Source organism: Cuculus canorus, chromosome 1, assembly GCF_017976375.1.
Source record: "Cuculus canorus isolate bCucCan1 chromosome 1, bCucCan1.pri, whole genome shotgun sequence".
In the NCBI taxonomy this organism is placed as follows: Eukaryota; Metazoa; Chordata; class Aves; order Cuculiformes; family Cuculidae; genus Cuculus; species Cuculus canorus.
In genome coordinates this window covers 126,158,567-126,180,139 of record NC_071401.1, presented here as the reverse complement: position 1 = coordinate 126,180,139, position 21,573 = coordinate 126,158,567, and the positions used below count along the sequence as shown (strand labels likewise).

Genomic DNA, 21,573 nt, shown 5'->3' with positions numbered 1-21,573 from the left:
ATGGGTAGATAGCATACTCAGCGATCTAGTTCAGCAGTGCGCAGGTGAGGTTGGATTCGATGATCTCAAAGGTCTTTTCCAACCAAGGGATTCTATGATTCTGTGATTCTATCGAGCCCTTTTTCTGTTTCAGCCGATTTCATCTGAAGCATCCGTCAGCCAAACGCACATACTAAAAAGCTCTAGCACTAATAACAAATCCTAGAGCCAATGTGCCGGCCAGTAATGCCGCATGCCCACTGACACTACCCGCAGTCTGACCCCCACCCGCCCGTGAAACACCCTCCGGCACGGCGCCCCGTGGGCACAGCCTGTGGGGGCGGAGCCTGTGGGCGGGCGGAGCCTGAGCGGGGCGGAGCTGGAGAGTGGGAGCAGCCGGGAGGTCCGGGGGAAGAGCGAGGGGTGGGGCGGGGCCGAGGGGCGGGGCCTGGGGCGGTGCAGTCGGATGGGGGCGGAGCCGGCGGGAAGGGGCGGAGCCGAGTGGAGGGCGCCGAGCCGAGGGGGCGGGGCCTGAGAGGCGGAGCCTGAGCTGGAGGCGAAACCTTGGGGCAGAGCCGCGGGGAGGGCGGAGCCGGGGGTGGAGCCCAGTGGGGGAGGATCCGGGTTCGCGGAGTCGAGTGTGGACGGAGATAGGACGGGGCCGAGTGGGGGCGGAGTAGGGGGGCGGAGCCGACAGGGGTGGAACCTGCGGGTGGGGGCGGAGCCTGTCGGGGTGGGGGCGGAAGATCCTGCAGAGGTTCTGGGGCCTGTAGAGATCGGGGAGCCTATAGGGGCGGAGCCTGTGGGGATGGGGCCTTCTGTGGACAGAGCCGGAGAACGGAGACGAATGGGGGACGATCCGGGTGGGCGGAGCTGAGTCGGGGACGGAACTGGCAGGGACAGAGCCCGCGGGGGGGCGGAGTCTGCGGGTAGGGCGGAGTCTGCGGGGGGACGGAGCTTCGTGGAAATGAAGCCAATTGGGGGGGGACCCGTGTGCGCGGAACCGAGTGGTGGTCGGAGCCGGATGGGGCGGAGCCCAGAGAGCAGAGCTGGCGGGTGGGGGCGGGGCCGAATGGGGCGGGACCTGTGAGGGGGCGGGACCTGTGAGTAGACGGGGCCTGGAGGGCGGGTCGGAGCCAGCAGGGGCGCACCGAGCACAGGGCCTAGCCCCGCCCCCCCGTGGCCAAGATCACTTCCGCGCGGCCTGACACCCTTCTTCCTTCTCCCCTGCCTCGAGGCAAGCACGCCTGCGCACGCAGGCAGAGGCGCTGCGGCGCCTTTTGATTGGCTCTCGTCAGGGAGGGGCGCGGTCACGTGGCCGGAAGAGGCGTCCCTCGAGGTTTGAATAGCGGGAGACGCGGCGAGCGGGGAACGCGTGCACGGGCGGGAGGGTGTGAGGTGAGTGGCTTCCGTGTCCCCGGCCCCTGCGGCTTCGGGAGTGGCAAGGCGGGTGGCCTCTTTCCGCGGCGGGGCGGGCGGAGGCGGCCTTTTCCGCCCGCGGAAGGAGGCGGTCTTTCTTCCTGAGCGGGGAGTTGGGAAGGAGGGGTAAGGGTGGCCCTTGAGACTGGGTTTGGTCCTTTTCCCCCCCAGCTCCTGGCAGGATGCTGGTCGCGTGTGGCATGCAGCGATGTCACCAGGAAGCGCTAAAGAGGAACCGGGTGATGTTGGCGAAGCAGCTGGTTTTGAAAGAGCTGATGGAGCACCTGATAGAGAAGGACATAATCACCGCGGAGATGGTGGAGACGATCCAGGTACGCAGGTCGTGCTCGAGGGCACTGCGAGCTTCGTTTCCAGTTAAGCGTCGATCTTGTCAGTGGCAGCACGGGAAACTCATCTGTGCATGCCTGTGTATTGTAATGTGATGATATATGGAGAATGTTCAGAGCAGTGTGGGGTTTGTTTGCTTCGTGTAGGACTGTAAGGTGCTTCTGATGGTATGGATTTTGTCTGGGATTTACTAAATTGTTTGGTCTTACAGTCTTTTGTTGTCATTTTGTGCTTCTTTTGCCCCCTCCCATTTGTAGGAATCATTCCTCTTTCCAAAAGAATGCTTTGACAGCAGGTAAATGAATCTATTATAAACTACAAATCAATCTATTACAAACCAGCTTGTCGTGGCACTTGTGCACCTTTCACTTGAAGAACTTGTATTTCATATGAGTTTTTGTAAACTGGATAAAGAACCTTACATGATCCAAAACTCGCTCTCAGATGATAAGTGCTGTTAATAGGCTTTTGTTACTTATTCTGAGCAGCACGTACTGTGGAGTTGTTGGAAATAGTTTGGGATTGTTCCGAGAAGTATGTTAAAGCACTGAAGGCTGTGCAGGGTGGAGATAAAGGTCTTGAAAGAGAAGGCAAATTGAAAAGGAAATGACTGAAGGTGCACATCATGTGCATATTATGACTAAAGTAAGCAACCTTGGTAAGATTGATCATCCCATCATAAGAACAGATATTGAAAAATAGAATTATGAGCTATTTGCTGGGTGCAGGTGCGGGAGGTATAAACCTGAGACTGAAAAGGTTTTTGAAAGCAATGAGGAAGTAAATTCCTGATGAATTTAGACTCGTGGTGTGTTGAAGATAATGTGAAATTCCTCGTGGGACTTGTTAAGGATACCAGTGCTAAGTTGTGGGAGATGTAGGCAGCCTAACCTGAAATGCCTCCAGTCCCTAATAGAAGAGGACAAAGATACAGGAAGATAGTGAGAGTCCAAGAATAAATGAAGAACTGATTGTACTGGATTTGGCTGGGATAGAGTTATTTTTTATAGTAGCTTGTAATGTGTTATATTTTGGATTTGTGCTGGAAACAGTGCTGGTAACATAGGAATATTCTAGTTTTTGCTGAGCAAAAACTAGTGCTTGCACAGCATCAAGAATTTGTCTACTCCTCATACCACCCCACAAGTCAGTAAGCTGGGGTGCAGAAGAAGTTGTGAGGGGACATAGCTGGGACAGCTGATCCCAACTTACTGAAGGGGTATTCCATATCATATAATATCATGCTCAGTATATGAAGTTGAGGGAAGAAGGAGGAAGGGGAGACGTTAAGAGTGATGGGTTTTGTCTTCAGAAGTAAGTTGTGTGATGGAGCCCTTCTGTTCTGGAGATGGTTGAACACCTGCCTGCCAATGAGAAGTAGTGAGTGAATTCCTTGTTTTGTTTTGCTTGGACATGTAGGTTTTCCTTTCCCTATTAAATCATGTTTATCTCATTCCACAAGTGTTCTCACTTCTACCTCCTTGCCATCCCTCTGGCAAGGGAGTGACTGAGCAGCTGTGTGATGCTTATTGCCCTCCTGGGGTTAAACAACAGCACTGCTGAAGTATGGGTGGCTAGTAGAGATTTTCAGTTGCTGGCCTGCAGTTAGTTGCTGAGGGGGCAGTGGAGAGGGCAGAAAAGCCCTCTCAAAGATAGGATAATGTCAGAGAAAATAATATTTTTGTGAAAATGCTGCTGTAGTTAAGTTTTAAGCTGCAACAGAAGGAAAGAAGACTAAGGGACTCTTCCATTGCAGGTGTAATTGAGTAAAAGGGATGCAACAATGCTCAGTAATAGATTATCAGTAAGGAGGAAGATGTTATGATGGACAGGTTGGGTAAATATTAATAGTTTAGTGGGAGAATTATGCTTAAGACAACATACACGCATAACTAAGAGCTTAAATGTATATAAATAGCAATAGCAGCATGAGCAAGAGAACCAAGTGACCTGATCTACTGTTGCAGGGTATGAATCTGGAAATTGCAGCAAAAATATAAATATTGCAGGGATAGGAGGAAAACATCCACAACTGGAGCAGTGTTGCTGCAAAACATGCATTGCATTAGAAGGATTGAACTGAAGAGAACATTTGCAGATGGTACTAATTATAACAGTGCCGTAAATAAAGTAATGTGCATTAAAAAAAAAATCACTTAAGTAAAAAACACTTTCTTACCTTTCACTTTTCCATAGCAGATCTGTGAATTTGTAGTAGTCTTCTACTTTCTGGGTGAAACATGAACAAAGATCTTATGAGATCTTAGGTAGCCTGTTCTTGAAAACATGATGCTGATCATCGAGTACCTTAGTGGAGATAGGAGACAAATGCCACTGTCTGATGACAAAGTGTAGATTTTTTCCTGGATACTGTAACTAATTGGTTCTGTATAGCTCTTTGCTTCCCCAAGCAGTCAGGAAATCAGGGAGATCTGGATAAATTGTTTTAAATAATTTGTCTTAAAAACAGAACACAGGTGTTGGTTTGATTTAAATTATACAGAAGAGTAAACAAATTGGCTCTTGAAATGAGGCAGTTCCCTTAAATAAACCTTTGTAGTCTAAGGAGAGTGAAATAAACTGGGGAGATGAAGAAATTTTGTCCTTCCTTCAAGCGTGAGGTTCTAAACCAGTACAGAAACTCTACTACAAGTAAGAAAAAGGTAGCAGGGGAGGATGTTGCAAGAAGAGTCACTGAAGACCAAGGTGATTGAGCTGTATGAAGAGCAGGGAATATGAAGAGTAAGTAAAGAATTTAATAGGTCTTCCCTGGAGAAGAATTAATCATAGAATCCTTATATTGGAAAAGACCTTTGAGATTGAGTCCAACTGTACCTGTCCACTATTAAAACATATCCCTAAGCATTTCATCTACCTGTCTTTTACATACCTCCAGGGATGGTGACTCAATTGCCTCCCTGGGCAGCCTGTCCTAGTGCTTGATAACCCTTTCAGAGAAGAATTTTTTCCTGATGTCCAATCTGAACCACCTCTGCTGCAGCTTGAGGCCATTAACTCTGTCCTATCACTTGGGGAAAAGAGACTAACACCCTCCTCTGCAACCTCATTTCAGGCAGTTGTGGACAGTGATAAGGTCTTCTCTCAGCCTTCTCTTCTCCAGGCTAAACAACCTCAGTTCCCTGAGCTGCTACTCATAACACTTGTTCTCCAGCCCCTTCACAAGCTTTGTTGTCCTTCTTTGGACATGCTCCAGGACCTCAATGTCTTTCTTGTAGTGAGGGGCCCAAAACCAAACAGTGTTTGAGGTACAGTCTCACTAGCGTCAAGTGCAGGGTCAGAATCACTTCCCTGGACCTGCTGGCCATGCTGTTTCTGATACAAGCCAAGATGTAATTGGCCTTCTTGGCCATCTGGACATACTACTGGCTCATGTTCAGTCAGCCATCAACCAACACCCAGGTCCTTCTCCTCCGGGCAGCTTTCCAGCTACCCTTCCCCAGGCCTGCAGCACTGCACAGGGTTGTTGTGATCCAGGTGCAGGACTTGGCACTTAGCCTTATTAAATCTCATCTTGTTGGCCTCCGCCCAGTTAGTCAGCCTGTTCTGATCCCTCTGTAGAGCCCCCTCAAACAGATTGACGCTTCCTCCCAGCTAGGTGTCATCTGCAAATTTACTAAGGATACATTCAATTTCCTCATCCAGATCATTGATAAAGATATTGAAAGAGCTGAACTCAACACTGAGCCCTGGGGACACCACTTGTGACCAGCCTCCAACTGAATTTATCTCCATTTACTGCAACTCTTTGGGCCTGGCTGTCAATTTTTTTTACCCAGCAAAGGGTGCACCTGTCCAGGCCAGTGGTAGCCAGTTTCTCAAGTAGAATATTGGGAGAAGCGGTGTCAAATGCTTCACTGAAGTCCAAGTAATGGACTTCAGCAATGTATATGGAGTCAATTGGCTTCTACAGACTGATGGAGAAGTGTGACCAGGAGAAAGGTCCAAGTACTTTCATAATTCTGGAAGGGCACAGAAGAGATGACTAAATGCACTTCTAATGAACAGTGCTCTGAAAGTGGAAAGTTTTGTGGGGCTAGGAAAGGGTGCTTGAATTATCAAGAGGAGGAGGCAATTTATGAGGAGGCTGAAAGTGTCTTGTTTATTGTAGGAAATAAGAGACTGATTTATAGAAAGAAATTTGATAAATAATGCAAAGGACAGGAGAGCACTGAGGTCAAGGGATGTTGTTGATACAAAAATAAATGCTCTTAGTCATGAATGAACACAAGTTTTAAATTTCAGGAAAAGATTCATAAACATTGAATCAACAAGATTTTTGCAGTATCGTTCCAAACAGTGCAGTGTTTCAAAGACCAAACTACATTTAACATCAAACTTGATAAATTTTATGAAAGAAACCAGATGATGTGAAATTTTCTATAGCAGAGGATTAATGCATGTGGCTTGAGGCGTTTTTCTGATTTTCCTGTGGTTGCAAATGTAGTGTTAGGCTTTGCTTTCGTGCAACTTGCCAACTATTTCTTATCATCCACCAAAAGAAGATCTTGGATCTAAGTAGCGATTAAAAAATCATAGGATGAATTTCATGGAATCGATAAAATTTATTTTTGATAGCCAGTATCTTAGTCTGTGATGTTTTGGTCTATTTTATATTTCAGAGAAGGCTATTGTATAACTTATACAGTTTGTTGGTAAATGTTCTGTTAATATTCTAACAATTAAAACTTCCTGGGACTGTTTTACAGATACATAAATCTGTGGTTTTATTGCTTCGTTGGTCTAAGTGTACAGTCTGTACACATGCAGTACCTTTTTGGAATTGACTGTGTAAAATGAACTTAAAATGGAATTGACTGCTCATGGCAGGGAGGGGTGGAGCTCCATGATCTTTAAGGTCATTCCAACCTAAACCATTCTATGGTGCTATAAAATAAGTATTTTACTTAATACTTTCTGATGGATTTGCATTATCAGTGCATGAGACCATAAACCATTGGGCAGTAGTGAAAATATGTTCTGGACTATGAGTATTCAATGAGGGGAAATACATACTATTCCAACAGTAACTGGAAGTAAAAATTTAGAGAGAAGATGTATTACTGTCTGTGTTTATACTACTGAATTGTTAGTTTGCTGTATTGTCATATACTCTTCCCCTTGAGCTAAAAGGAACAGAGAAGTGGGAGTGAAATCAGCTAGGAAAAGCTTTAAAAATGGATCTAGCACAGCTAAGCATAGAGATGTAGCATCTACTTGAAGGAAAGAAGTTCAGTTGTTCTGAAGCTTCATTCAAAATGAATTGTGTTGGAATGTTACTTTTGAGTGTGGATTTTGTTTTTCTCTGGATATAGGCAAAGTCTGGGAGCTTCAGCCAAAATGTGGAATTCCTCAATTTGTTGCCCAAGAGGGGCCCTAATGCCTTCTCAGCTTTCTGTGAAGCTCTACGAGAAACCAAACAACAACATCTGGAGGCAATGATCTTGAAGACAACATCCACTCTGAGCCAAGGAATTGCAAGGGTACAACAGTTTAAAAAAATAAAATAGATGGACTGCATTCCAGATTGGGGTTGGGCACAATTGTCTTTTAGAAAAAGAAAAGAAATTTGTTTACAAAGGGCAACACTTGGTATCCTTTTCATAGAGAATCACAAAGTGGTTGAGGTTGTAAGGGAACCTCTGGAGGTCGTTTGGTTTGACTCTCCTGCTTAAGCAGGGCTGCTTAGATCCAGTTGCTGAAGACCATGTCCAGATGACAGCTGGATATCTCCAAGAACATAGATCCTGCAACCTCTCTGGGCAGCCTGCTCTGCTGCTTGGTCAACCTTACAGTAAAATTGTGTTTCCTGATGGAACCTCCTGTGTTTCAGTTGTTCCCATCGATTCTTGTCCTGTAACCAGGTACCACTGAAGAGAGCCTGTCTGTCCTGTTTGCACCCTCTCTTCGGGTGGTTATTTAAACTGTTAAGAGCCCCATGAGCCTTTTCTTCTCTAGGCTGAACAGTCCCGGCTCTCTCAGCCTTTCCTCATACATGAGGTGCTATAGTCCCTTTATCATCTTTGTGCCCAAAGTTGGACTCTCCCCAGTATGTCCATAGCTCTCTTATATGCAGGAGCTCAGATCTGGACACAGGACTCCAGATGTGGCCTCGCCACAGCTAAGTGGAGGGGAAGGATCATCTCCTCTGACCTGATCTGCTGGCAATATTCCTCTTACTGCATCCCAGGAAACCATTAGCCTTGTGTGCTATAAAGGCACATCGCTGTCAACTTAGTGTCCACCAGAACCCCCAAGTCTTTTTCTGGCAAGCTGCTTCTCAGTTGGGTGCAGGACTCTGCACTTCTCTTTGTTGAACTGCACAAGGTTCCTGGGTGTTCTTGCACCCAGCTTGTTATTAATCAACAAGTCATCAAGAACCCCAAAACTGCAAAGAAGGTATTTTCACTGAAGTCTTTTCATTTAGTGTTCAATGATTGTTTGAGTAGAAAGCTACTAAAAGCTGATCTTCTCTGTTGAGGAGAGAGGAACTCTTTCTTTTGTTAATTTTATTTTGACCTTTTCACTATCTGCAGTTGTCAGTGTTGTATTGCGTTGACAAGCGTGGAATCTTGCAGTGAACGTGTTTTATACAAAGGAAGGAAGAACATATATTTTTGAGCAGACATGTTCCCTTATTAAAATGTAGGATTTATTAGAGTTTCTGTTTGTTTTTTTTTAAATTGTGCTTCACTATACAAACAATGAAATCTTGAAAGCAAACAAAAAATTAAGAATCATTGGACAAATCAAGTTTTGGCAAAAATGAGAAGGATATGATCTCAGTGTAAGGTTTTCCAACTGGTAATTTAGGTAGAAGTAGAGATGTGCAAAGAAGGGAAGGAGTTTTGCATTGATAGAAAATGCTGTTGCTGTCTTGTCATGATGTTTCATTTGGATGTGAACCATAATATTAAGTCATATATGTGTATGTAAATACATGTATGTTTGTTCCATGATACCTACAGGCTTGTACCATAGAGAAAAAATAGCTGTTTTATGCTACTCTTTTTCATGGACTTATTGGATGTCTTGTAGCTTGAACACTGTTGTGGATCAAATCTTGAATTCCCTGCCAGCGAATCATGTAATCCAAAGAGACCACGCTGGATTGGTGAGTTACACATGAAATCACGAATACTTGATTGGTTGTCTGTCTGGTTGCTTCTAATTTGTTAATACTATCTTAATTCAGTTCTAGAGATAAGCTTGCCACCACTTTGCTCAACCAAGGAACGTAAACTTGACAGTGAACTGACTGTTATGATCAGGTGCAGTAGACAGAATTAGGCTAGAAAATCAAAGTGAAATAGCATATTGGAGGAGGGAGCCCGATCAGTTTCTAGTCAGCCTCATTTATTCTGACAGGAAATTTTATTGCTTTAAACAGCCCATGCCAGTAAACTTCTGGGTTTTTCAAAGATTTTCTTCTAAGATTTGTTAATAGAGTTTAGTTTAAGTGGAGCTGTGAGAAGTTACTGATTTGGGGCGAGATTTCTTGACTTAGTCTGCAAATGGCAAATAGCTGATTATCATTGCAGGCATCTACTGTTATTCAGAGGATGGTGTTGTTCAGAGGCAGTAAACAACAAAGGCATTGCACTTCATGGAAGGTAGAAGTGTCTGGTCTGATCACTTATGCATGTGTTCAGCAAAAAACGGTCGTATCCAGTGAGCATGGGAAGCCTTTCATGAGAGGAAGAGTGCTATTCTGTTTGAATATTTCTAACAATATGTTTGTCAGCCTACCTGAGAAAAGAATAACATACTGTACAGAATGACAGAGAGAGCACATGGGTCTAATTTTAGATGATAATTCTGTTTTCATACTCTGTGGAACCAAATTTGCGAGGCCTTAGATAAGCTAGCCAACACACAAGACAAAATTCGCCAATTGAAATTATTTTAAAAAAGTACACTATTGCAGTACTTTTGGGTTTTCTGCTGTATTTCAATGTGTGTGTGTGTGTAGTCCCTGATCAAGCAAAATATTTAGAGGTGTCAACAGTATAATACAAGAATATGACTAAGACAACATACTTGAGAATTTGCAAGTTACTATGTTAATGTAGAGGTTTTGTAGATGGATTTTTTTGTTGCCATTGCTGTTTGTTTTGCACAGAACCAATGGAACATTCCTTGGATAATGGAGATGGTCCCTCAATTCCTCTAGTGAAGTGCTGCACACCTGAATTTTATCATGATCATCAGCACTTGGTAAGTTACTGACTGAAAAAATCTACTTAAGATGTGAGGTATTTGCCTATATCAGCTGAAGATGTGCTACTTAACTGAGTCAAAATGCATCCTTCTCTGCGATGCAGATCAGTGTTGTGCCATTTGTGTAACTGAAAGATGTTGCTAGTCATGTTTGATTTGATGTGGTTCTGATTTACAAGTGTTGAGAAATTCTGAGAATTTCTGTGACTATACAAATCTATGCCTCTTGGTTTTGTTCATCAAGAGCTTCATGAAATGCTTTCTGTTCTGTTGCTTTGTGTAAGCTGTCAGTATTATTGCCTCTGCAAATGACTGTAAGATACTAGAACTGCATTTCTACTAGTGCTCAGTCTTGGCTCTTTTAATTGCCAACTTGTAGCTGGCACAGTCTCTCCTTACGCTTAAGAACCAGATCAGGATTGTATGCTGGGTAATGCCGGGGTAGAACAAACTGAATATTTATTCTTCTGCAGCTTTATAGGTTAGATAGTCTAATTACTTATTTGTTTTTTTCTCTTTATAAAACATAGGTTGTGGTAGAGAGGACTTAAGGAAAAAATATAATTTCGTGTAATGAGGCAGACGCTTTACTAGGATTGTACAACGTGCTGACATTTAACACTTCTGTCACAGGTTCTCTGTACAACAAAACAGGTTTTTAACTTTATTGGGGAGACCTAATTAGGCAGCATCAGTGTGAGTCTGACTTGTCTCCTTCAACGCCTGCTACTGGATACACCTGTTTTGATATGCTTCTGTGGTATTAAATTTCACTTTCAATTTACACAAGGGTTAGCGATTGATTTGCTATTGATTTGTTTTTGTTAGAGTAGGAAGGGCAGAGGGGGAATTTATTTTGAAGGCACCTCTCTTAAATTAGTTCTTTTCCTGTTAACCTTTTTTGCCAACTGTGTAACTTTCATGATTGGTGACAGCCTCTTGCTTTTAAATTTCACTGCTATTTTACATCTCCATCTGCTCCAAACAGCAACTAAGAAATATTAGCTGAATTTTGCATAGTGTTGTCCTCAGGCCTTTGATGGAGAAGATGGAAGTATGTGGAGCCATGCTGAGATGAGGGTGGGGAAAGGGAAAAAAGCTTGCAAAACCTAATTCAGTTTGAAATTTATAAGCTGAGTTTCTTTCAAAATGTGAAATAAGGCAAGCTAGTATAACATCTTAATAGTGTTGTAGGATCATCAGTTGTGGAGACTTGCAAATACAGGTGTCTTTGGAACCCTTTGCAATACAAACATTTGTTTTATTTATTTTAAAAAAAACAACTTCACAAATTTGACCTCTATTGTTTTTGTGCCTTCTCAATTGAGAGAAATCCTGCATATCATACCAAGCTGGTGTGTAGGGATTGATATCGTTGTCTAACACTGTTATTTTTTTGTGTAGTCTGAATTTACCAATTTTAAATCTTCTTTTCAGGCATATAAACTGATATCAGAGCCCCGAGGCTTAGCACTTATTCTCAGCAATATCCATTTCAGCAGTGAGAAGGACTTGGAGTATCGTTCAGGGGGAGACGTGGACTGTACTTCTCTGGAGATGCTTTTCAAGCATCTTGGGTATCAAGTGACTGTCTTTCATGACCAAACTGCACAGGTGAGGGAGATGTATCCCAGTACTACATAACCAGTATGGATGATAGTTTGTAACTCTTACATAAACATCTTAAGAGATCCCTTTTGGTATAACTAAAGCTTGAACAGGAAGATGTGAATGATCACTTAGGAATGGGAAGTGAGGCTAGATGGGATGTTGTCTGCTAGCTTACTGACAAATATGAAGAACCTTAGAAAGCAGAAGCTTGGAATAAAGAGGACATTACAGTGGAAAGTAGGATCACAAAAGACCACAAGAGCTTTTACTCTAGTTTGATCCTTTGTAGTGTAAGGGGCAAGAATTTCTACACCATACTTGGTGTATGTGTTAAAAACATAAATGAATAAAGTGTTCAGTTTACTCTAGATAGGTCTTTCTGGTGATCTGCTGGCCTGAAAGTTAAACTTCGCAAGTAGTTGACCTAGTCTTTGCAAGTATAAGTGACATTTTCATGTCTTTTCACTGGTGGAGTCAACGGCCATCCTATTTATCAGTCTTTAAGTACCTATGTCATTAAGTTCCATTTTTTCAGTCTTTGATTTGCTAGAGAAGTGACAGTGCTTCACTTAGGAAAACTGGCAGTATTTCATGACTGAATCAAACCACACTTTCCCTAAGTGTAAGTAGTGCCTTCTCCAGCCTCATTTGTTCTTATCTCTTTCAGATCCCTATGGAACCAAGTGACACAGAACATGTTAAGGAGTATTTTGTTCAAGAAGGCAGCTTTTGCAACATTATAATAAGGCTTTTGCCCTTGCCATGTTGTCAGAGTTCCTAAAGTTTTCCACTTAGAATTTTTGTTGTGTTTTGATCACTAGGGTTGGAATGCCTGAAGTACCAGATTATGTATCTTTTAAGTTGTTCCAATGTCCCAGTCAGAGTCAAGTGTCAATGCAAAACCTCTGAGATATCAGTTGATTTCTCCTATGTTGAATCCATATGTACCTACTCAGCTACTTGCTGCATCCCTCTGCCCACATAGAAATGTAGGTGTCCTAAGCAATTCCTACTTCACAATGTTATACTTAGGGCTGAATATTACCTGAAAGAAGAATATTTTGCTGAGATTTTTTATGGAGCATATGCTTCATGACCTGCAAATTTCATGTACATGGGATTTATTTCGTAACAGAAGGTCCATTTGTAGTTTTCCCTGTACATTGACCCATTTTGCCTGTGCAAGTCTGGAAAGCACTTTTTTCCCTCTCTTCCAGGAGATGCAGAATGCACTGGAGAGATTCTCTAAGCTGCCAGATCATCAGGATGTGGATTCCTGTATTGTAGCTTTACTTTCTCATGGCGTGGAGGGTGGGGTTTACGGCAGTGATGGCAAACTGCTACAGGTATGTTCCTGTGTAGTGCGGTGTTTTAAGTTATATCTTGAAAAGTAACAATGGAAAGAGGAAAAAAGGAGCTGGGGACAGGAAGAGAGAAGATGAGGTGATGGGAGACTGAGGTTTTACCTTTTTTAAGAAAGGGAAAAAAGTACTTGTGAAAGAATAGGGCAACAGTCTGTCTATAAGAGATCTGTAAGAAAAATGGCATAGAAAAAGGTCAGGTAGGAGAAATTATTTCATTCTTTCTGTACAAGTACCAGGTAAAGTGCATAAACTCAATCTAGTAGGAGCTGGGGGGAAGGAAGGACAGGGATGTTTGCCACATGATTAGTTTGGAGATGGAGAAAATGACAAAACTATTGAGGTAAAAACCAAACTACAGGGAAGTTAGGTGAGACAGAGTTTGGCTCACAAAAGGTTACAGTGAGGAATATTTGTCTTCTTTATTATCTCAGTTGCAGGAGGCTTTCCGGCTCTTTGATAATGCAAACTGTCCAAATCTGCAGAACAAGCCCAAAATGTTCTTTATTCAGGCCTGCCGGGGAGGTGAGTGCCCAAATACTAAAAACCACGTTTGGCATGCTGTTAAGGATCATTGCACACACATACACACCCTCATGTTCAACTTGCTGTCAAATTTCCTCTTTGCTTCTCTCAGGTGTAAGTGGGATCCATATTCACCTCCCTCTGCCCTGCTGCTGCCACTGCATCTGTTGCTTTGTAAGTGTCTTCTGGTCTGCATGAGGTGTGTGCATTGACTTGCAGACCACAGATCACCTTAATGATTTAAATTCATCATATCCCACTCATGTACTTAGGCTTTCTTGTGCTATGCCTGCAGTAGGGGGAGTGGGGCGTGTGGTACTGTAGCGCTGGAGTCCTGTCTCTGGACCTGGCTTTCTCCTGATCTTGGATGTGTTGTCTGCTGCTGGTGTCTCCTGAGCTCTCACATTCCAAGTCTTTTTTCGTTTTCTTTTTTTTTTTTTCCTTTATCTTTACCCTATCCTGCTTTCAGTCTCTCTTGCTCCCCATAGATTTGTTCTTTTTCAACTCTGTTCATTTCTTTTTATATTCTTCTAATAATTTTCCTTTTTGGTAACTAAACATGTCTATAACTGCCTTTGAGATTTGCTAATGAACAATTTTTTTCCTAAAGTACCTGGACTTTTTGAGATAGCTGTGAAACTACAGATACCCCAAAGAGAACTGTGTCTTAGAAAGCTTTGCTTTTTTTCCTAGTTCTAGAGGAGTTTTTCTAGTGTGTATGCTTTTCCCCCTTTTCCCTTGTTCCTTGCAATTGTCTCCCTTCTTTGTCATTTTTAGCTGGAATTTATAGTTTGTCCTCTATCTGAGAGAATGTTTCTTTCACGTCTAACCTGCTTATGTTAATCCCAAAGCAGAGCAAAAACTAAAGTCTGCATGAAGTATTTTGGGTGTCAAAAATATTTGATTCTTTGGAAGCATTTGGAAATATTGCAACAGGCATGTTTACAGTATGAATTGGATGTGTTTGCTTTTCTTTTATTATTGAACCTGTAGGTATTCTTGAACAGATGTGAATATGCAGACTCTTAACAGTGTGGAAAAAGTGTAATAAGCCAGAAGTGGCAGCTGACCTAATTAGGTTATTTGGTTTATTTGACTGTAGTGTTCCCATAATGGGTCTTTTCACATCAACAGATCAGGCTTGGCCTTCCGATTCCCGAAAAGGCTTCAGTAGAGCAAGCTATGCAAAACATTGCAGAACTGCAATACTGCAATAGGCAAAGGATTGATACTTGAGCAACTGAAAAGGAAAAATCTTTCTTTAATTTAAAAAAAAAGCATAAAACTACCTTTTTCAAAACTCTCTCAAACCTTGGTTAATACTTGGAGGGGAAAGCCAGTTACAAAGTAATAGAGTTGTCGACAAAAACCTGTATCTTTTCGTGTTAGCATTCAAAGGTTAGACTAGGCAGTGCAATTTTTTTTTTTAAAGCAGCATTTAAAGACTATGAATAGCACGGACTACTTTAGATGAGTAGTCAGTCTTTTTGTGCCATTCAGGTTAGCTGGAACCTGTTGAATCAAAATGAGAAATGCATGGATTATGGCCTATTACATAAACCGAGAAGAAAAGAGCATCCATCTTCTGTCAATGATGCATAAAAAATGTAGAATTTCTACTAAAGAATTGAAGTAGTCCACCTACAGTCATGGATCAGAAAACAGTGGGAAAAAGACAAATAGTCAGATTTCACTAGGACACAAAATGAGACTTAAAAGCTGCTTAACATCTGGATTTAATAATAGTTGATACAGAAAATGGAAGAACTGTGGTAAATAATGACAAATAGTTAGACAGCAGCTATTTATACAATTGAGAAACAGTGATATTGGAGCTTCAGTAAAATTCCAAGAGTCTGGATCAGTCTGGGTGGCAGTTATTGGTGATATAAATTAGAGGGTTTGATTTTATACATTATAGGATGATGACAGTGTGAATAAAATAGCTTGACTGTAAAATTACCTCAGTCTTATCTGAAATTACACACAATGTAATTTTTAAGAAGATGCGGCAGCAAAAATATTTAGAGAAGTATGATAAGACATGAATAAAGTGTGGTTAAAAATGGAAAAAATTGAATTGTGAACTTAGATACAATGGAAGAGCTTGATGGAGTAATAATGAAACTTTGAGCTATGGAACCTTAATTATAGGCTCTATGTAGCCTGTCAGACAATCACACCTCTCTCACTGCTGCTTTCATTTTGGAGGAGAATAAAATTACTGACTTATAAACTGACCATTTCCTTTGCGTGATCGTGAGATGCTGCCAGTGCCACTGCCTGTAAAGGGTTAGAAATCCAAAAGCATTTCCTAGGCACAACCCAGCAACAAAAAGCTGAAGCTATCACAACAGGAAGGTGCTGAAGTGGATGCTTATGCCTCCAAAAACTAGAATCTGACCCATGCTGTTAGGAAGCAAGTAGAATAGTAGATTCTCATCTTACAGTAAAAGAACAAAAGGGCAAAATTGTATAGAAGACCTGTAAAATGTAGTTTTAGTTTTCTTACAACGTAGCTGGACTGTTAAAAGTTATTGTCACTAAGCAGTTGGTTTAGATTACAATTCATCATGTACATGACCAACTACACTTGGCATAATACATGGTAATGAATCCTGGAAATGGCATTAAATGTTCTCCAGGTTATAAACTAATCCCAGTGTACTGGAGGGATGTACTCTCATGTTTGAGGTCAAATTAATTTGCATTTTATTACTGCACAATTTATGCTTTTGATTGAAACAAGTGGTACTATAGTCAGAATTTAGAACTAAAATTACAGTTCTCAAATGAGTTCTGCAATAAGTAAGTAGTTAGCATTGCAAACTAGAGCAGGCATTTTTTTGACGTTCTAAGGTAGATAAAAGTGGGATATAAACTTTTAAGGCTAGTCATCGAATCTTTCCATGCACAGTGAAGAACTGACAAACTTCTTTGTTTTCCAGTTATCCTATGATCTGCGTAGGAAAGGGGCTGGGGGGATCAGCTGGCATATAGACTAACAGTCACTTTTAGGCTGAGCAGGTTCAGTGCTTGTTGATATCTGCATTAGTTTGTGCAGAAGAACTTTCAGGTGAGTTTGAAAAGCAACTGAAAAAGACTAAAAGTTCATGAAAAAGCTTTCTGGTTGACAGCACTTGTGGCATTGCTGACCAGAGCCAAAACTAAGGAAGTACAGGAAAACTATATCCAGGATAATTTCTTCTATGGTTTTTTTTTTTTTCCCCTTCTCCCCTTCCTGCCCCCCTTCCCCCCCGCCTTCTTTTTTTGTTCCCCTGCAGATGAGACAGACCGGGGAGTGGATCAAAGAGATGGGAAAGAACGGTCAGATTCCCCAGGCTGTGAGGAGAGTGATGCAAACAAGGAAGAAGATCTCAAGCTGCGTCTGCCTACGTGCTCTGATATGATCTGTGGATATGCTTGTCTGAAAGGTACTGAGGCGAGGTCTTAATTGTTAGAGCATAAGGAGATTGTATCTGTGTTATCCAGAAACTTCATCACATACAGTTTCTTTTCAGGCACTGCAGCCATGCGAAACACCAAGCGTGGATCCTGGTATATCGAGGCTCTCACCACTGTGTTTGCAGAGGATTCCCGAGACACTCATGTGGCTGACATGTTGGTCAAGGTGAGCTGGAGTGTCTTGGTTTCTGAAGACCCTTCCAGTGTTTTAAATTGCTAGGATTAATCTACTATTAAAGCAATTGTTTTTGCCTTGTTTGTAGCAAAATTACTACTTTCCCCTCTTATGTATATTTATATACAGTTCCACAGCAGTTTAAAGGAAGTAAAAATGCTGTTTCTTTGACTCCTTCCGTTTCACTTGTGTTGTCACACAGTGAATTTATAAGAAAAATTAATCTGACTTGCCAAGAATTAGTTGTTCTCTGTGGAAATAGCTTTTTCTCAGGTGGATTAATTCCCTGAACTGGCTCACCACATACCTGCACAAGCGCTTGCACTCATGTAAGGGAAAAACAAGAAAATGAGGGAAGTGACAGTGAAGACAACAGTATGACCATGACAACCTGAGCTGCTGTGAAACTGCGCCTTAGTTCTTAATACTTTTTGTAATCTAGAAATACAGTACATCAGAGGACTAATTAAGTTTAAACAGAATAATCTAAGAATATAGAAAGCAATGACATCTTTCTTACTTCTCTCTTAATCCTTCCAGTAATTACATTCCTTTTTTAATCTCACACTTAGGTAAATAGGCAAATCAAGCAACGAGAAGGTTATGCCCCAGGCACAGAATTTCATCGCTGCAAGGAAATGTCAGAGTATTGTAGCACGCTCTGTCGGGACCTTTACCTGTTTCCTGGCTATCTGCCAGGAAAATAACCCTGCCAGCTCTGTTGGAAGAGAGATACTGCCAAAGCTGAACTTGGAGTATGAATATCTACATTTTCATTCTTGGGAGCTGTGACATCAGATGCACAAGCAAGGAATGCTTGTTCCTGTCTGTTCAGTCCCATTCTTGATGTCTTTTTCTAAAATAATCTGGCAACTCTTTGTAATCTGATTCAGTGCAGGGTTTAAAATTCTAATATCCTGATTTGTTCCATATGTATAGAAATTGATGGAAGGAGGAGAATTGGCACTGGGACTGGGAAGAAGTGGGAATATCCTTTGGAAGGAGACAGAAGAAGGACGCTTGTAAGCAAAGTGAATGTGAAAGGGAAAACAAAGTATTTGTAAAGGGTTTTTTAAAAGTTAAGCCTTTTTGAGAAGATTATGTATAAAATACTACTTATCTTATGCTTGTATTTTAAAATACTTTCTGTCTGGTTTTTCATGCAGGGCAGTCTGCTCCGGTGCACATTAGTAAAAGGCTCCTTGAAAAGGAGAATCCTTCCCCTCTCTTAAATGGAAAGTTATTTTTTTTCCAGTACTTGGCACTTTCCTATCAGTCTTGATCGCCTGAAAGTCTACTTTTGCACATTCCCACTGTATCAGAGATATCAAGAGAACTACAAGACATCCCAAATTGTCAGCAAAACAAATATCCAGGACTTCTCATACTGACTAATAGGCCTCCATAAGCTGCCTGAGAAACAAGATTTGAATCTAGAAATTCTGGATTAGCTCCCCGTAGTGGAGAACTGCATGGACTATTACTTTAGAGAAATTTGTTTGCTATGGTACCTGTGTGTTACAACAGGTATAGCGATCAATCCACCAGCTTCTCAGGATTCTATGAATTGTACTGTACGGCTGAATCCCTGAAACCCTACAGCCTTGAACAGTTTTGTTAATTAAACAAAAACTTTTGTACAAGGCAGCTCCAAGGTCTAAGCATGCTGCTTAGATTATTTATCACTGCAGTTTGCTTCCCTTTTAAATGAAAGGGAAGTTTCACGTTATTACCATGTTATGTGAGTAACATGGTTATGTTATCTCTTCAGCCATGATAATTCAAAGCTGCTTGCTTAGCAAATATTGTTTGCAAAGTGTCATTTCAGCTGATCAGTAAGAAATGCTTTGCCATAATCCATCACTTCTGGAAATTTCCTACAGAGTCTCTTCATGCTCTAATTTGTCTCGTGCCTGTGTCTATTTGCAGTTAATCCCATTTGATGTGACATGGGAGACGGCATTTTTCTCTCTTTCTGATTGAGCCTGATATACTGGGTTACATATGGAGTATAGTCTGTGCACTTGAGTCTCTGTCTTTTCCATTTTGTACCAGTAAACTGGCATAGTTCCTGGCTTACTCTTTTTATATAAATGTGGCTTTTTAAACTTTTTCTTTCAGGCTAGAATTATGAATAGGAAGCACAAAAAGATGTGGAGGAAAGCTGGAAAATCAGGCATGTGCTTTTAAACTGTTCTGCCTAGGAAAATGAAGGCTGTTTCCTCCAGCTGACAAAGGTGCAACATTAACGTGCATCTTGCACTTACGTTACATACAACATGTGATAAACAGAACAAGAATCATACTTGCCAATTGGTGCCTTACTTTGAAGTTGAGGATACGGTTTAGGGGCTGTCCTGGAGTATAAACGCTTTGTTCCTATGCTCCCTCTTTCAAACAGTGCAATATTTTACAGATATTGATGAAGCAGTCCACTCTGAGATTTCTGTAGGATTGCATCAATTTTCGTTATCACTGCCACTTTCCTATCTGTTTTTTATACGTATGTTTTATTGCCTTGAGATGTCAAAATAAAGAATTCTTGTTTGATTGTGTGTGGTGTCTTCCGTTTGTACAGTTATACCTCTGTGCAAGAATCAAGCTTCTGTATAAAGAGAATTTTGCATAATTTCTTAAGATAGTACCTTCAGAGACACTTTTGAACTCTCAGGCAGAAGCCTACTACCACCTAGCTGAAACCAGTATGAGCTGCTTGTGAATTTTGATAACACCTGAACTAAATTGAAGTTAATGCACTTTTAGTAAAGACATAGGAGACAGAGCTACCCATTGGGAGGCCAACGTTGTTTCAGCACAAAGTATTTAGCTTGGAAAAATTGTGGGTTTGGTGTTTCAAGAAAAGATTCAGTGCCAAGAAGAAGGGTTCCTGAAAGAAAAGAGTAGTCTTGAAGGGAGGAAGGGCCCAGGGGATCAGAGAGCTGTGTGGAAACAAATGCCAAGGGATACCCAAAGGCCTTGACCTGTAATGCCCGAGACTGGTAACTGAGGGCAGCTGCATGGCACAGAACCAACACAACTTTCTGACTAGCAATGATCTCGCTGTTGGGGAAGGAAACTGAGACTAGGTAATGCACCTGGGGAAAAAGTGAGTCAGTGTGAAAAAAGAAGGTAAAATTTCTGTTCTCTTTAGTCCTAAAACAGACCCCAGTATCCAGATCCATTAGAAATAACCCTTTACTGTCTTTTCTGTGATGCCTAGAAGGGCATTTCCTGTCTTCTGAGTTGTTTGGTTTTTTTTTAATAGAGAGTGTATGTTGTTTTTTCACCAATACGGAATTTTGGTACAGGAGAACTAGTAGTAACATTAGCCGTGGAATTACATCAACGTGTACCTGTGCAGAAAGTATTCCCAGTAGTACATAAGGTGAAGTAAGCAAGATGTCTCTGTTTTCATAGAAACTAGTTTTGAGCTCTAGCACTGTTTAAGGAATGACTAATAGCTGGGATAGCAGGAAAATGATAAGTTCATGTTCTGCCTCAAAACCAAGTAAATAACAAGGTCAGAAGTTCTCTTTTGTGGGACAGGGAGTGAAAACAGTGAGCAGGATGTAGATAAGGTATTTTACATGCATGAAAGCACTTGTACTTGTTAACACAACAATTCAGTAAATGCATATAATTATAGTAATTCTGAACTGGTTTTGTTTCCTTATTTGTTATTATGAAAAGTAGTAGATTTTCAGAGGATTTGACTTCGTGAAAATAGTCATTGCTTTCCTTAAAAATCAGGATGTACAGAATGGTATTGGAAAGATCTGGCCAAGCATCTGTAAAATGTCTTCTAAAATAAAATTTATGCCAAGCTGAGATTCCTAATGTGCACTGTACCTGTGTTGTGCAGTGTGTTCTTACCCTTGTCTTCAGGGTATGAGAATTTTTCACTTACGTCACAACACTAAATGAGGTTAGGAAAAGGAACCTCCAGAGATCCCTTTCAACCTCAACCACTTAGTGATTCTCTATGAAAAAGACACTGAATGTTGGTCATGCCACTGGATGAAGGTTCATAAAGGTACAAAGACTATGAGGAGGGCTACTCATTAGTGGTGAGGTGTTGTGGGCAGGGAAACAGCAGTAATAGGTATGCTTTAGAAAAAATATGCTACATGTGAGCACACCATGTAGTTTATGTAAGGAATAAGTCTTCCAAGGCCTGCCAGATTTGCCCTCTCAGATGGTGACGCTTAACAAAGTTATACCTGAGAAAGGTTGAAGGAATAATCCTGCTCAATTTGCAGGATGTTTCTCTTGTCTCTAATATTGGCAATTTTTTTTATTTCCATCCTCTTCTTCCCAAACCTTTCTCTGTCATCAGCCCCCATTCTTTCTATGGTCCCGCTGTTGAACCCTTACAAATGCAGTGAAGAATGATACTGCCTGAGAGAGGAGAGGGAAACTTTGCCTCCTGTTAATTTACTGAGCTGTCCTTGT

General features: G+C 41.6%; 1 protein-coding gene across 4 annotated transcripts; it reads left to right on the top strand.

The window, feature by feature from the left end:
* Positions 1-1,067: 1,067 nt before the first annotated feature.
* Positions 1,068-19,671, top strand: CASP2 (caspase 2). 4 transcript variants are annotated; one of them, XM_054087318.1, is made up of 11 exons: positions 1,068-1,377; positions 1,570-1,730; positions 7,080-7,247; positions 8,803-8,878; positions 9,887-9,981; positions 11,422-11,598; positions 12,813-12,941; positions 13,391-13,481; positions 13,594-13,655; positions 16,766-16,915; positions 17,003-17,117. In XM_054087318.1, the coding sequence occupies exons 2-10, from the start codon at positions 1,581-1,583 to the stop codon at positions 16,889-16,891; spliced, it is 1,074 nt and encodes a 357-aa protein (XP_053943293.1). In that variant the 5' UTR covers positions 1,068-1,377; positions 1,570-1,580; the 3' UTR covers positions 16,892-16,915; positions 17,003-17,117. The 4 variants fall into 4 exon arrangements, with proteins under 4 accessions (XP_053943293.1, XP_053943285.1, XP_053943275.1 ...); XM_054087300.1 differs by lacking the exon at positions 13,594-13,655 and adding an exon at positions 17,694-19,671 and having other exon boundaries at positions 1,072-1,318; positions 17,003-17,112; XM_054087290.1 differs by lacking the exon at positions 13,594-13,655 and adding an exon at positions 17,694-19,671 and having other exon boundaries at positions 1,073-1,377; positions 17,003-17,112.
* The last annotated feature ends 1,902 nt before the right edge of the window (positions 19,672-21,573 follow it).

What these genes read in the sequence shown, in the direction of transcription:
- CASP2 (XM_054087300.1), top strand. Translation starts at nt 1,581, where the DNA reads ATGCTGGTCGCGTGTGGCATGCAGCGATGTCACCAGGAAGCGCTAAAG. An exon ending in AGATGGTGGAGACGATCCAG is followed by an intron (nt 1,731 to 7,079) that starts GTACGCAGGTCG and finishes CTCTGGATATAG; the next exon opens with GCAAAGTCTGGGAGCTTCAG. An exon ending in TGGATATGCTTGTCTGAAAG is followed by an intron (nt 16,916 to 17,002) that starts GTACTGAGGCGA and finishes GTTTCTTTTCAG; the next exon opens with GCACTGCAGCCATGCGAAAC.